Source organism: Elephas maximus, chromosome 20, assembly GCF_024166365.1.
Source record: "Elephas maximus indicus isolate mEleMax1 chromosome 20, mEleMax1 primary haplotype, whole genome shotgun sequence".
NCBI classification, from domain to species: domain Eukaryota; kingdom Metazoa; phylum Chordata; class Mammalia; order Proboscidea; family Elephantidae; genus Elephas; species Elephas maximus.
Genome location: NC_064838.1, coordinates 14,755,398 through 14,772,408, shown reverse-complemented (window position 1 = coordinate 14,772,408; position 17,011 = coordinate 14,755,398). Strand labels below are relative to the sequence as shown.

Sequence of the window (17,011 nt, the reverse complement as noted above, 5' to 3'; positions counted from 1 at the left end):
AAGCAACAATTGTAAGGACGGCACAGAACCAGGCAGTGTTTCGTTCTGTCGTGCATAGGGTCGCTATGAGTTGGAACTGACTCAATGGCACCTAACAGCAACAACAACAACACTAATAAAGTTTTGCAACTCTCAGAAGTAGACAGAATTGTCCAAAGCTGTGCTGCCTAAAATGGAAGCCACTAGACACATGTAGCTAAGTTAAATTTCAGTAAATTAAAATTTGATTCCTTTTCTTCTTTTTTAGTGGAAAGAGTTTTGTGGCATGCATTTTTTTGGATAGGAGAGAAACTCAGGAGAATGGTCAGCCAATTAAGCCACATCAGGGATGGACAAAGACTCTCAATTTGCACGTTAGTTAGTGTGTCTATCAGTGGATAGGCAGTGCCTGGTGAAGAAAGACTCTGAAATCACATCTAGGCTCCATGGGAACAATCACTGCGACTGATTAGCTAGGCCTGTGATAATAGATAGCTAGATAGCGGGTTGGAGGTTGACAGCATGCAAGCCACAAATTCGCTCTTTCTTCTAAACAATCCTGGGAGCAGCTGTCAAAAATAATGCCCTATAAATGTTCACCCAGTGACCTAGTTTCTCAAGTACATGTCCAGCACATGGCTTCTTGCATTTTTATCAGATAAAGAGATGTAAGAAGCTACAAAGACAATTCAACTGAATAAGGCTTCACCTGAGAAGCTTCCAAATATTATGTTCCCATGTCTTATATCTTGTAATTTGACTTCAGAGAAGAAAGGTTATTTATTTATTTTGCTATGTCACATACTTTTGAATTCTGAGCTCTGTTAAGGGCTGGTCTCTAGTTATAATCTCTTCCTAAAACAATGCCATGCAAACTTTCTTGTCCATAGCACACTGAGGAGATGAAATACTCAAATCCTACCTGTTTCCACTTCCCAGTGGAAAAATACTTAGGAAATAAATACTTGGAAAGAAACATTTATGAATCACTAATTATTTTGATAAAATAAGATTAGCCTATTAACATGTTCTTATGAGAAGATACCTTATAAAAAAAAAATTATAGACATCAAAATAAACCAAAAATATTACTTACCTTGTGAATATGTTGCACAGGTTCGCAATGTCACTATATAAGTATTAGCATGTAAGCAAATTTTAAGAAATTTATATGTTTTTTAGCAAGAAGGACATAGATGAATTATTTCTGAATCACAATACAGGAATATCATTAGTCTTCAGCTAATTCAAAATAAGCCAATACGCATCATTACACACTACAGGGTTAAACCAAAAAGCCCACAGCAAATTTAATTGATAATGAAGAGACTAAACCAACACTAATTTATAATTAAAAAGCAAGGACCACAGCAATCGAAAATCACTAACAACTCAAGACAACACTCGTGATACACAATAACAAATTATCCTTCCCCAAATTGCGCAAATTCTAATTATTTGCACGCAGGCACTTTATAACGTTTTGAAGAGCTGGCAGCCAGATTTCTTAGTTGAATACTGCAATTAAGGAAGCTCAGTTAACCCTAGTTACATGCTGTTTTCAGTAGAATGATAACTCAGTTGGTTTATTGATAAGTAACTTTTATTCATATACAAAATGAATGCACATCTTAAATCATTCACCCAAAAGAAAAACAACAACAATAATTTCTTGAGTTTCGAGACCAATTTTTAGTGGGCTGCAGACTACATTTTGAGAATTTTAATAAAGTATTAAATTAAGGTTTTAAATAGGCATCACTATGCAGCCTGATGTTCCCCTCCGTTTTATTACATTTAGAGATTACCATTTCTCCCAAACCTTAATCTAAAGGAAAAATAATTGATTTTTAGCTAAGATTCAAACAAGACCTCTGATGAGGCCATTGACTGCGTTTTATAAAAGCTCCCAGCTTACCAGAGCCCCAGTGATGCCCTTAGTGCATAAAGGAGGCTCAGAGACCCAGCATTCTAGCAAGCTGGGTGTAATTCAGGATAGGACTAACTGTGGGCATAATTTTAAAGCAGGCCAGAACAGATGTGCACAGAGCTTCCCCTTCTGTTCCCACTGCCCTCATAAAGGAATTTGATAAATACATAAGGAATCGTGTACTTTTGGGGCTAGAAGATAATCTTGTCTGAGGTTACCCGTTGACAGCCTAGAGGCAGGATACAGTCCTTAGTCAAGTTTTGTTTGATCCACCTGACATTTAAAACACAACAAAATGACACATAAAATTCTAGCTTTCTAGGCTGCCTCGGAGTATCACATGATCTGGCCACACTGAGCCCAGGATATACCGCGCCCTCTAGACAATGCGTACGCTCTTTGCCGCCATCTTCAGCATCCCCTAATGTCCAGCCCCAGGTTGGCGCAACCATTTTTGCTACCTGCCTGGTCCGTGAAGGCATTTGCTCTGTCCACCTAAGACATAATCTACAGATCTTCAAAGTTTTAGTGGAAGAGTTTTTAAATATGTAAAGGTAATTTTATACATTGAATCTTGCTCTATCAAATGGATAAAACTGATGAATAAGCTCCTTGGGAGCTTTAAATCCTCATTATTTGGTAGAAAATAACTTTACTGTTCACGGAACACATGGATCACCTCCTTGGGGCTACTATGCTCAATATAAAATTTCTTGATTCCTTCCAATCCTCTCATCTGAAGCCTTGTAATTTGAGAACTTACGTGAGCCCTTCTGACTCCTGCCCAGGTGCTCTTTCTTTATTTCTACTAAAAAAGGTTTAAAGTAGTGCTTTTCCACTGGTATTTGCATTTTTTAAAGGGTATAAAGTTCTTTCTTGACTGAAGTCCAGTTGATCAACAAATACATATATTGAATTAAAAAAAAACCCGTTGCCGTTGAGTTGATTCTGACTCATGGCAACTTCATTTGTTACAAAGTAGAACTGTTCCATAGGGCTTTCTTGGCTGTAGTCTTTATGAAAGCAATCACCAGGCCTTTCTTCTGCAGTGCTGCTAGATAGGTTCAAACCACTAACCTTTAGGTTAGCAGTCCAGCACATACCACTTGTACCACCATATATATATGGAATTTTATTGTTGTCGTTAGGTGCTATCAAGTTGATTTTGACTCATAGTGACTCCCTGTGACAGAGCAGAACTTCCCCATAGGGTTTTCTAGGCTGTAATCCTTATGGGAGCAGATCACCAGGTCTTTCTCCCTTAAAGCCGCTGAGTGGGTTTGAACCGCCAACCTTTTGATTATTGAGTAGGAAGTATGACCTGCTGGCCTGCTGACTTTAATCCAGAATATGCTATTAATTTCAAGAGCTCTGAAGTGCCTACCCAGCCCACCCTCCCCACCCCCAGATTGTGTGATAGTTCATGGAAACCTGGGAACATCCTATATTTACTTCAAAGCATATGACCCGATCAGTCCATTCTCCATGCACGTGACTGGGAAATCAAGTAAATTCTTTGCAGGTATACAGACTCAGTCAGCTTGGATTTATTGTTGGGTCAAATAGAAGCATGCCTAGAAGAGAAGATCTAGTAAAGAAGCAGTAAAGGTAGATGGAGGTAACTCTATCAGTTAGGACAATGGCCACGGCTGAGAATTTGGGGTTCTGAGGCAGGAGATCTTCCTACCTCCCAGAGTCAGGGTGAGGTTTGACTAGACTCCTTCCTCGGATGGAGAAAAGTTCTCCTTAATGAGTTAGCAGGCTGCTCAGCATTTCTATCCATCTTCTGAGAGACAATCACTATGATAATATCATTTCTCTTTTCTTTCTCTGAACCTTTATTACATAAAGTCAGGGAAGGAGGAAGAAATAAGTGGGCCAATAGGGTTCCCTAAGTGCTTTGAGGACATTATCTTTGCAGAATTAAGTTAGTTTATACAAATTGTTAGCAAAATAATTCATCTCTTTCCTCCAATGAAAGGAAAAAAAAAAAAAAAGTCTTGACTGGTGTTATTTTCTCTCTACTAGAAAGATGAAGTAGAATTTTTCTCTTTAAAATGTGGAAAGTGAAAGGCCTTCCCCTCTTTGCTAAAGTGAAGCTTTCCTTTTCTTTCAGCCTCTCAAGACTGGGCCTGTAATATTTTCTAGGCCTATAAGAAAAAGTTCATACTGTGACTGAAAACCTCAGGGATTTAATCTTCGCCTACATTTGTAACTACATCCTCTGGATTATTTTGATTAACAGAATAGCTGTCAGAATAGAGTCAAATATCTAAGCAAAAATATTACACAGATACACACATATATATGTCATACTGACAACTGAATGTCTATATCCCTCTTCATTTTAGATATCCCCAGATTATGCACACACACACACACATCCATATATGCACACACAGCATTCAGACACAAATAATACCAAATAAGGGCGGCTTGAAGATTCCACCAAAACATTCATTCCTTCTTTCCTTAGTAATTTAACAAGTATTTTTTGGGCACCTAAACACATTCCTAGAAAACCAAAGTCACAAGGAAAATACCAGCCCAGAGGACTAAAGGACCACATGAACCACAGCCTCTACCACCCTGAGCCCAAAAGAACTGGATGGTGTCCTGCTATCACCACTGACAGCTCGGACAGGGATCACAACAGAGAGTCCCAGACAGAGCGGAAGAAAAATGTAGAACAAAATTGAAATCTTAAAAAAAAGGGCAGACTTATTGGTTTGACAGAGGCTGGAGCGACCCCCCAAGACTACAGCCCCTGGACACCCTGCTAACTCAAAACTGAAGCCACGCCTGAAGCCCAACTTTTCATACAAAGATTAAGGAAAAAAAAAAAAAAAATTGTTGTAGAGTCCATAACAACTCATAGCAACCCTATAGGACAGAGTAGAACTGCTTCATAGGGTTTCCAAGGAGCAGCTGGTGGATTCGAACTGCTGACCTTTTGGTTAGCAACCATAGCACACCTTTCTCTTAACCACTATGCCATCAGGGCTCCATACAGAGATTAGACAGGCCTATAAAACAAAGAATAACACTATGTAAGGAATGTGCTTCTTAGTTCAAATATACGAGACCAAATGGACAACTCCTGCCCAAAAGCAAGAGAAGAAGGCAGTAAAGGACAGGAAACAGGATGAATGGGCATGGGGAACCCAGGACGGAAAGGGGGAGAGTGCTGTCACATTGCGAGGATTGCAACTGATATCGCAAAACAATTTGTGTATAAATTATTGAATGAAAAATTAATTTGCACTATAAACTTTCACCTAAAGCACAATAAAACTTAAAATAAATAAACCCATTGTCAGTGAGTCAATTCTGACTCACAGTGACCCTATGGGACAGAGTAGAACTGCCCCATAGGATTTCCAAAGTTGCAATCTTTACAGGCGCAGAATGCTTTCTCCCTTGGAGCGTCTAGTGGGTTTGAACTGCTGACCTCTGGGTTAGCAGCCACGTGGTTAACCACTGGCCAGCACCTACTATGTGTCAAGTACCATACTAGAGGTAAAAAATGAACAGCACACGATCCCACTTGGCTCACACTTCTCAACTTGAGTGATATTAATTAAAAAAAAAATTTTATTATTTTATTTTTTATAGGTACTGTAAATGTTGCCCAAATAAAAAACATTTGGAAAATTTCAGTTAAACAAAATCAGATTTCTTGCCTGCAGGCTTTTCCAGACCTCTCGTGCACTTACATGCATGGCAGAGCTTCCCCAACACTGTTCTCCAAGGAGCATCTTAGGGGCCAGTGTTTTGTTAACTGGGATTTGGGAAATGCTGAACTAGACAGTTACTGGATTAAGGCCCTTGGAAGAAAATGGGCCCCATGATATCACCTATACTCCTCTCCTTCTCCTTAAACTGGAAACATAATTGGATATCGTTCTAATTTTACTGTTAAAACTATGGCTAAGGTTTTAACCTTTTTATTAAAAAGCAATATATGCTCATACTAAACATAGATCCAAATACAGAATTATAGGAAGTAAAATACAAAAGTCATCCCAATCCTCTCACCAGATGTAACTACCACTGTAAAGAAGGTGATTATATTCTTTCTGGCATTTTTCATGCATGTGAAAATCACATTTTTTTTTCTCTAAAATTATTTTGAAGCAGAGTATTCCATTACTTATTTTCTTCGCTCAGCAATTTACCATGGGTGTTTTTCCACACCAGTACATACAAGCATATCTTACTCTTTGCAACAGATACAGGCAGTTCCCTGGGTTACGGACAATTTGTACTTGCCCTTTAATGTTATGAAAATTTGCCTTCACTTTGAAACAACTGAACCAACCCCTACTTGCCACAAATTCTTTGTCAAAATCACCTACACTCAGGGCACGTGCAGTTTTTAAGTCATTGAAAAGCAGGACTTCAAACTGGTTCGTCCTGGGGTTTCAACCTTGCTGAGAATTTGCACATCTAACAAGTTCCCTGCTGAGAATTTGCATTTCCACCCCAGATATACTGAATCAGAGTTTACATTTTAACAAGCTCCTCAGGTGATTCTTATGCATAACTTCTGGGAACTTGTCAGTTCCTGTTCTGACTTACCTACAAATTCTTGTCAGTTCCTGTTCCGACTTACCTACAAATTCAACTGAAAGACTTAAAGACACAGTTAGGAACCAATCTTTTTTGTAACCCCAGGATTGCTTGTACATAGAATCCCACTGTGAGGGTATACAATGATTTATTTTACCAATCCCCTCTTGATGGAAATGTACATCCTCTCTAATTTTTTGCCATTTAAACAGTGTTACAATGACTGTACTTTAGTATACATCTTTTTGCACTTGACCATTCCCTTGGATAAACATCCAGAAATGGAATTATTGTATCAAAGATTTGAACATTTTACATTTTGGGAGACATTGCTTTCAAAAAATGGTGTTCCGATTTATATACTCCCACTTGGAGATTTTTTAGAGTTCAAAATTGAAAGAGTTTAAAAAAAGAAAGAGCTTAAATTGTCATTGTTAATGAGATTTAAGAAAGCAGCAATGGAAGGCTAATGTTCATTTGTGCTACTTCTAAATATTTTCATTAGCAGTGAGGTATAACATCTATTTTCCAGTTCTTAACTATTAATTTAAGCGATATGCTTGAGCTAACATTAGTAACAGCCTATATAGCATTATAGTAATTCTCTTACAGGCTCATGAGATCAACAGGAAATATTTGGTTGCATCTCTACTTGGCTTTGAAATTTTAGAGTCTTAGCAAATGCCCATAGCTGCATTCTGGCTCGGAAACTAGGTCAATATCATCAATCAGACGATCAATGGATTATCACTAGCACCAGTTTACACGCAAATAACAACCTGTCTGCTCTAATCCTGAGCCCAATTCACTACACTTAGTAGCCTAGCACTGGTGTGCATTCTTAAAAAGCCAGTATGCAATCACTATTTTTCTCACTATTCCTTTTATATTACATAAAGAGCTCTTTATTGGAATGTACCACGGTGTTCTAATGTATATTCCTCAAGAACCTTTCAATAAAGTACTACTGAACAGTAAAATAAAAATAAGTGTAAGGCACACAAGAAAGCTTTTTAATATTTTAACAAAAAATATCATCCTTTAAAATGAATGGTGACATTCTGTGTGTAATATAAGTAAGTCATAAATGAATACTGCTAACATGCATAGTTTGCTTAATAGAGCTTTAAATCAGGCCAAGTATAAATTACATAGACAACTCTCTTCAGAGTAATCTTTTTATATATCATTTCCATATACTCCTGTCAATAAAACAGCAGTGACTCAAAAATAAATGATTCATTAGGTACTTATAACTTCTTGTCTCATGTCATTTATCTACATAATTTTAAATCACTAAAGAATTCCAAGGATCTTCACTCTCTAAAGTATTTTGCAATGATTCATATTTTATTAAGTTTTCAAGGACACCACCACCTCCCCCCACAGACACTCAAAATTAAGCAAGCATTGGAATTGCTATCATAATTCATATATCCATGATGGGGGAGGGGGCTTGAGACTAATCCTAAATTAGAAAGTTACATTTACCAAACCATTCATCCTTTCTTACCTGTTACACAAAAACTGGCGACTATAAAATATTGAACCTGTCTATTTTAATTATCTGAAACAATGGAACATCATCTTGGCTTTTTCATTTTCTTGTCTCTTTTAAATTACGTGCCTTTGCCCTAGCTTTACTATCAAAAAAAAAAAAGGAGGCACAAGTATTCCTCAAGTTGTTAGGATAATTTCTACACCATTCCCCAAATAAAAATGTGACTTAGCCAAATATTAAATTACTGAAATTACAAATCTGTTAATCTATAGCAGATTTTAGTTTTGTGATTTTAAAACCCACTTTCTTTTGATTGACTGCTTTAATCTCCCTTAACTAGTGGGTAACTGAAAATAAATGGCGCGTTCCTAATACTATAAATATGAAAAATAGGAAGTACTTAGGGACTGCAGGCGAATACATTAAAATCAGTCCGTTTTCTTGTTAGCATATTCTCATTCTGTTTGTGTACACACCCACTGTATTGAGAAGACAGATCACAAATTCACAGCCCCACAAAAACCTGCTCCTGGTTTCGTGTTCTGACAGTGGAAATTGGCCCAAATCTCTAACCATTTCCCCTGAAGGCCTCTGGCTGGCGGTGCCATCCAGGTGCGGCACAGCCTGAACGAGGGGAACATTGCGTCAAATTCTACTCATCTGTCAGTGGAGTGGATTATTTCTTGAGAGACTGAAATTGGCTGCTCAGGACCCAAGCCCCATCAATCTTCCTCATGCAGGGGCCGGCAAGGGGGTGGGCAAGCGTTCCTAAGCAGGGGAGGAGGCAGCTGTAAAGCCTTCACTCTCCCGCCATTCAGGGCTCTGAGTGAAAGATTTGTCATTTTTCACATTTCCCGGATACTTGGTATGCACGCGGTGTTCGCCTGCTCCTGCTTTCTGAAAGAGGCGATTTTTCAAGCTTAGGCAAATATGGCAAAACCCAGGGTCTGCCTGTGTCTCATTTTTTCTCATCATGTCACTTGTTTTAACCAATTTGAGAAAATGAGATTATGGGTTTTTTTCCTTTTTGCTCATTTATCCAGCTATTTATTTATTTATTTGCTCATTTAGGGGTGGATTGTCACAGATAACTGGCCCTGATTTCTCTCTTTTTCATACACATTTCATTAGTGTCCCTGAAGATTTAAGACCCACAAAGGAAAACATCCAAACTCTCATCCCAAAAGGCATATATTTAACCTTAAAATCAAAACAGAAGATTGTGTTAAGGAGTCTGACTGCAGCAATCTAGATTATTGCTGTGACCAAGATCTATCACTTTAATCTCTGCCACTGTAGTTGAAAAAGCCAGAAAGTTGAATACATGCATTACAAAGAACCATTGGACATTCAGTTTAATATCATTTTAATCTTTCTGCATCTAGACAGGGGTATGTATAGCTTCTTCATGTCATCAATGAAGCAGAAATGGGTCTCAAATGTATAAGCACTTGGGGTTAAAACTGGTTTCTGTGCTGCAGTTCCTTGAGGTACAGATGGACCACGCTATGGTGATAATAAGCAATTTCTAAAGGTAGGCAATGGAGAAAACAAACATTGAGTTTAATTTCAGTCACACTCTATTGACCTATTTCTCAGTTGAAAGTTATGTTTTAATAATAAGTCTTATCTTGATATATAGGCACGATTTTACTCATTACATGTAATGTAGCCAGAACCCCTCACCAAAAAGCATATATTAACTAACTATAAAGGATCACCATAATTCGGAATGGACTCAACAGCAACAGGTTAATAGAGACCATAGATGTTAAACCTCATTGCAAGTGGCGCTCTATTTCTTGCTTATATGCGGAGGGGGTAAAATAAGACACATATACCATTTGATGGTATATTCTAGTCATGTACAACATAGTTTACAAAAACAACAGCAACATAAAACAGTTTTTATGCTGGGTATGCGGCTTATTAGCTCTGTGAACAGCAAAAATTTACGCACTCAACCTCCACAATACACAAGTGTGTGGTCTATTAGGTGGGGATGTCGGTAACTGCTGATATTTATGAAGAAATTTACAGTTTACAAGGCACTTCCATCAATGTTATTTTATTTGCAGGACCGCAATATCCCCAGATGGGGAATAGGATTAAGAGAAGTGAAGTGACTTGCTCAAGGTCATGTCACTAACGTTAGGTGACACAGAGGGTGGCCAGACTCAGGTCTTCTGACCCCAGTCCCGGCCTCTTTGGTTCCTCCTTCACTGCACACCACCATTCACCTGTCTGCCCCGTCCACCTCTCAAAATGGATTTGCCGTTCCAATCCGCCCATATATTGACATAACTTGAAAGATTTTCACAATCTTTGTGTAGGGCTCACACCTCCTCACACAGGCTAGCTGGCATGATTATTCTGTGCATTACAGCCTCCTGTGGGCATGAGTTCTGGCTATGAAATCAGACGGGGCCGGCGTGGTCTCAGACTAGTCATCCAACCCCTCCGAGCTTCAGTTTTCTGGGCAAAAAGGGGGAAATCACACCCACCTGTTACAAGGATTAAGTCAGACAACGTGAATGAACCCTGAAAGCAGTGTCTGAAACACTCAAAATTAAGAGTAGTTTTTATTACGAATTCTTATTGTTGAGTATCACGATGAATGCAAATTTCCTGCGTTATTCTTATGGCTATTTTTTTATGTAACAAGCCAAAGACGTTTTTACCAGAACCGAGAGGTGATTAACTGATTGGAGGTAACGTTGGAATCTCAAGATTAACGTTTGTTTTTCCTCCCCCTGGGCACTGAAGCCGCCGAATCTGGCGGTTCTCACTCCAGGCAGAGGACGCTCGGTGCACACACACAAGCGCTCAGCAGCAGCAGCTGAACGGTTCCCGTGCCCACCTGCAGGGGCACCAGCGCCCCCTCGCCAGCCCTCCCCGATCCAAGGCGTGGGCAAGGAGGGCGACAGGGCCGGGAGGCAGTCGCCAGCCGCAGCCCCAGCTCAGGCCGCCCCCCAGCCCCCCAGCCCCCAGCCGGGACGGCCGAGTCAGCGACCAGCAGGCGGGCGCGCTCCCTGCAGCGGGCGCGGCGCGGCGCGGAGGACCCCGGCTGCGCCCGCGCTCTTCCGGCCCGGCCCCCAGCCTGGAAGCAGAGCCCGGGAGGGGTTTCTGGAGGGCTGTGCGGAAGAGCTCGCAGCGGCGGGTGCCCCGGCTGGCTGCCGAGCCGGGAAAGGCCAAGGCGCAGACGCTGGACTGCGCAGCGCAGGAAGGCCCGCGGCTGGGAGGCAGCCAGGAGGGGCTTTGGAGAGGGACATGGAGGGCTAGGAGTACCTGAGAAGTAGGATCTGGAGCGTGGGCGCAACCGGTCCCCAAGAGTCCTGACTTGGTGGCCGGGGGTCGGGGGGTGGGGGCGTGTGTGTTGGGGACGGCAGGAACGGACGAAGATGGGGGTGGAGTAAAAAAGATGCAAAGGCGGAAGCTAACCAGAAAATGGAAGGAAATCTTTCCGAGAAGGGAAGGTAGGGACCATCGTGCTGGGGGACAGTAATGAACAAGCTGGCGAGGAGAGAAAAATCCAGACTGAAGAGTGAGGCCATACGCTTTGACGGCAAGGTCAAGAAAGCAAGATGCGTGCGGGACTCAAAATTTAATACAAAAAAAAAAAAAAAGGGGAGAAAATCAAGCTAAAGCGAACTTGTCACCGAAACTGTCAAGAGAAATAAATAAATAAACGCCACCAAGCATACTGGAAGAACAAAACGTGAAGTGAGGAAGGAAATGAAGCAAATTAAACCAGACAAGAAATAGTAAGTTACTTTTTAATTTTTTTCCATTGACAACTTTTTTCCAAAGTTTTGCGCCTCTCACCCCCACAGAATCCATGACCACATCCAAACAGGTCTGCAGCATCTATACTAGGCACAGAGGCACCCCGGGGATATACACAAACTTTTTTTGTCAACTGCAAAGATCATATTCTGTCCTCCCCCACCTCACCCCCCAAATATTCTGGAGTCTTGAAAGTTAACCCATCTTTGCAGAATATTTTGCTACTGGCCAAAGCATCCAAAAACAAATGAGTTCTACTTCTCAAGGTGTGTTTCTGGGAGCTGGGGAGACTCTTAGTGAAAAACCACCTCTTCCTAGAAGTTAATAGAGATACATCCGAAGCATTCTGGCATCCCCACTGCCCCCAAAGCATCCAGCCAACAATATGTCTTGGAATTCAAAGGCAAGCTGCCCACATTATAAGCTCTTTTTATCACCTGCATTCAACCATCTGTTAGAGACAAAGGTGAGACTGGAGGAGGCTGCAGTAGAGCCAGCTCCTGACTTACCTGGTCTGTGCAGGTGGTGCTGCTGGAAAGTGTGTTGCAGGGATCCCTGGCAGAGCAGCATTGCACAAGCACTTATCCACAAATACAGGACCCAGGACATCGCAGAGACCATTGCCATTCTCTAAAGAGAACATTAGACAGGAAGGATCAGGCCCGGCTTCTAGCCCCCAGCTCAGCCAGTCCTGCTGAAGAAGGAAGGGAGGTCTCAGACATCATGTTCCTTTGCTACTTTGCTGGCTAGAATTAATAGTCCAGCAGAGGTCATGCCGTGAAGTGGGATTGAGGGGCACACTCTCTAGAAGATCATAAATTAATTTTAGAAATTCTGCAAAACAAAACTCTAAGGATTGCCAAAATACAAAAATAAAGTTTTTGACTATCAGGTAGTTTGAAATATTACCTGATAGTCTCAAATGCTGACTAAAAATCCCTCTTTACACAGTGATCTTTGAACTATAGGGATCCCAGGCATTGAAAAGCTGCCTTCTCCTGTTCTTATTCTAACTTCATTGCAAGTCTGACATAAGCCTGGGAGGAAAGAGTGGGTTCTTTCTTTTTTAAATTCGACAGTCATGAATTTTTAATCACAATGCTGTCTTCTAAACTAAGTAATCATTTCTCAGAGGCATGGTGTAATCCCCTGATAGAGCCAGTCTTTCTGGCCGGACTTAAGATCAGAAGGAATTGTCTTCAGCCAGAATCAGTTTGAGTGGCAAGATCTGTGCTTCTACTACAGAGCAAGCCATAATTGACAAGATTGCTTTTCTTCCTAAGATTCCATTGTGCCATTTGTTGTAGACTGTTGATGAATATGCATATACAGGGTGGTACATGGATTTTTGGATAAGCAGATACCTTTTCTCAGGCACCGAAACTTTGACAGTCTTATCTACACCTACAAGGGCTTTAGGAGCTACAAGGCTCAACTGCGCTACGTATTGTCCGATTTCTCCAACAGCACCTTAGGCTGCATCTCAGATGGCCAGATGAATCAAACTGGAGGCAGCTTCCTTATTCATCCGGTGATACGGAAGCGTTTTCTATGCAAGAACCCAGTTAACTATAGGCTTTTTTCTTAGGGAAAGAGGGCTTTGGAACCAAGATTGTTTCTGTCTCTTCTTTTCCACTGTTGATTCCGACCCTTCAAGAATTTCAACTGTACATTTCAAATCTGTTAGTGACCTCCCAGTATGGCTCCTTTATTCATGGAAATTGTTGCTCTTTCACTGACATGATGTTCTGAAAGCAAGAATATGCATTATATATATATATATCTTTTATATATATATTTGTGCACATAACAGGATAATTTATGGGTTTTAGGAGAGAGATGCAGTCTTTGAGAAGGGTTTTTAGGACTTTAATAGACAAATGGTGACAGCTATAATTATGGGCAAAGTAGGAAAACATTATTTTCAACACCATGGTGCCATTCATGCCCCAGTCTGTGATTCAGACGGGCCATTCACTTTGTACTTAGTTTCACTGCCCGCTGCTTACTTCTGTATACCACATACTCTGCCCACTGTTTACTTCTGTATACCACATACTCTGCCCACTGTTTTGAGAACTATCAGTATAACTTGCATGTGTTCTCTTCAGTGGAGATAACAGCAACACCCCTCCTGTGAATCCTACAATGAAGTGCATTTTGGGGCCATTTTTTAGAATACCCTGCAAATTATAGGAAGACAAAAAACAAAGGTGACTGTGGCATGCATTGACTGCTCCTGAATTTCAGTTAACATGCACTAAAAAGGAAACTTGAAAAAAATCCTAGCACAATCAAAACTTCACAGTTTTTCAATGACTGCTTTCTCTTGCTTATTTCTTCACCCACATAGATCTTAGCACTCCAAATGATTACTGTGACTTTACGTTTGCAATATCTTCCTTCCCTTCCTTTTTTTCATTTAACTTTTTTTAATTCTCAGCATTACTTCCAAGGTCCCTGAATGTCTCTCTCACTGCTTACTCTCCTTACCAAGAGGCTGTCTCTGTGTTAATAGGTGTTTCCCCCAAATAAAGCAGCCAGCCTTACATAGTTCTTTAGGTATGACTGAATAGGTTTCAAATCTGCTTTCTGAATCTTAAATCCCAAAGAGGTTTCTTACCTGAAGAATCCAGCCAAGAGCAGAGAACTCTATTAGTGTTCATTGGAAAGATCTAACACTTTTTAAAATCCATCTGTACCACAATACGAGATTTTTGAAAAACAGCTTCCCAATAATCTTCTTTATCAGGGCTTAAAAAAAAATTTTTTTTTTTTCTCTCTTCCAGTCCTATTTCCACAGTAAAGAAGGCATCAGGGTTCATTCAGACTGTATTGTCAGAAAAGAAGCCAAGCTTTGAGAGGTGGAAACCTTGTCATTTTCACCTTTAAATCATCTCCTGGCGTCACCTCTGCCTGGCGAGACCTTTGAAGTGATGGTGAGATGATGTGTAGTTTCCTGACGAGATTCAGTTTATAGTCAGTGACGGACCTGTCCCCACTCCAGTGCATTCGGGGCAAAGGAAGGCAGCCAAATGTAGAAGCAAGGCTGCTATACGGTGCTGTAAGTAGCAGTAGTCTGTTTCAATACATCCCTCCTCTGGAAAGTATCACATGTCTTAAAGTGACATTACCCTCTATTATAGCTACAGTGCATTGTAAGACCTGGCCACTAACTCTTCCACAACTCAAGTGGCGCTTTAACACTATATTGTCTGACATGCTACCTTAGAGCTTTTACTGATACCATTCATTTGCCAAAAGAGGAACGAGGGAAGGAGAAACAAAAGAAAAAAGCATTCTGCAAATTATCAACAGTGTTAATGGGTATTAGACTTCTAACAGGAAACGGAAAAGTGAAATATGAGCATTTCTTACCTCTTAATCTCCTTTTAACCAGTAAGTTAACCAATAATGGCGTTAGATTTATACAAATTTAAGGCTTTTAGTTGTTTTGGCAGTTATGTCTGGTAATACGATATATTTGAAATGCAATGTAAATGTTTATATGCATAAACCCAATAAAAACCTTCTGAGTTTTTTTTTTTTTTTTAACGTGTTTAATAAAGAGAAGTATCTAATTTTCAACACCGAAGACTGGTTTTGATGAAGAAATATATTCAAGGCACTTTTTTTTTTTTTTTCCACCTAATTTCCTTTCCCTCAAATAACCTGCTGGAGATGGTGAGAGACACTCAGTTATCCAATGTCTAGTTTCTAGTACTATGGTTTGAACCTTTTGCTTTAGAAATACACTGTGATTTTCCCTAAGTATCAGTGATGCATGTAAGGTGATCTAGTTTTCATTTATAGATTGCACTAGCAATAATTCTCTGATATACACATTGTTATTCCACAAATCATAAAGCACCCACTATGTTTTATGTGCTGGGGGCAAAGCAAAGAACAAGATCAGTGTGATCTCCATGCCCACAGATCATTCTATCTACTCTTTTATGCTGTGACTCTCAATTTTCAACATCAAGGTGTTTCTCATAATTTTCCTTCCTCGAACATGTTTTGAATTTCCTCAGAATACTCTCTTGCCTTTTGCAGGAATTATAAAGAAGGTTCAACTCTGCAAGCATTGTTGGAAGCCATTCTGTTTTCTCATGTTATGCACAGGAAGAGAGTGAAGGGCCCTTCAGACTCACCGATGTTTGCCCCTGGTCTTGCACATTGCAGAATACACACAGAATACATCTTTGTAACATTAACAACTGTTCATGAAACCTTACCACTAAACAAATTTCAAGATAATAGCAATGCTAATCTCACAGTTAAAAATAAGTAAAGAATGTCAAAGTTCTAGTTAATATTTCATGCTTCACTTCTGTGGTTTACTATTGTTGTCAGTGAGTATACACAGAAAGTTTACATTGACTATTGCAGTGTCGAGACAAAAGTAATAAGAATAGTTGTTGTTGTTGGTTGCCATCAAGTCAATTCCGACTCATGGTGACCCTATGTGTTACAGAGTACAACTGCTCCATAGGCTTTTCTTGAGTGTAATTTGTGTAGTGTAATATACTCTGTGTAGGCAGGAACTTTGTCTGATGTGTATACCACCATCTCCTCAGGGTCTAGGCAGATCGCCAGGCCTTTTCATCCGCAGTACCAATGGTGGATTTGAAATGCCAACGTTTAGGTTAGTAGTTTGCGCCACCTAGGGCCTTTAACAAGAGCAGCAACAGCAGCTAATATCTATTGAAACTTCACCCACATACCAGCACTTTTCTAACTATGCTGCTAGTAAAATATAACTTGATCCTTTTTACTCACTTCATAAGGTAACCCAGAGACCGAAACCCACCTGCTGTTGAGTTGATTACGACTCATAGCAACCCTAGAGGACAGAGTAGAACTGCCCCATAGACTTTCCAAGGAGCACCTGGTGGATTCGAACTGCCGACCTTTTGGTTAGCAGCTGTAGCTCTTAACCACTACGCCAGCAGGGTTTCCACTTCATAAGGTAGGTATTATTATTCTCATTTCACAGATGGGAAACTAAGAGGGTACAAGGAGGTTAAGGAACCTGCTCAAGGTAATACAGCTATTAAGTGTATTTCAAATGTATTTGAAACTAAGCAGGTTTCAAACCGAACAGTCTGGCTCAAGAGTCCATCTCTAAAACACTTGGATAAAATGCTTAATGGAAAAACCAACAAAAGAGTTAACCACTAAATTTTCTTTTGTCTTTAACATTAAGGAAGACTCAAAAAATTATTATTCATTCAACAGAC

At 40.2% G+C, this 17,011-nt stretch overlaps 1 protein-coding gene across 2 annotated transcripts in view; it reads right to left on the bottom strand.

Moving 5' to 3' along the window:
- TAFA1 (TAFA chemokine like family member 1) overlaps positions 1 to 12,395 on the bottom strand; it is a 615,243-nt gene extending 602,848 nt beyond the window's left edge. The window contains exon 1 of one of the 2 annotated variants that reach the window (XM_049861945.1): positions 12,278 to 12,395. In XM_049861945.1, the coding sequence (XP_049717902.1) occupies positions 12,278 to 12,395 (118 nt within the window). Of the gene's footprint in view, positions 1 to 11,270; positions 11,581 to 12,277 lie in introns of those variants that run through there. The other variant, XM_049861946.1, reaches the window with a different exon arrangement.
- Between the last annotated feature and the right edge of the window lie 4,616 nt (positions 12,396 to 17,011).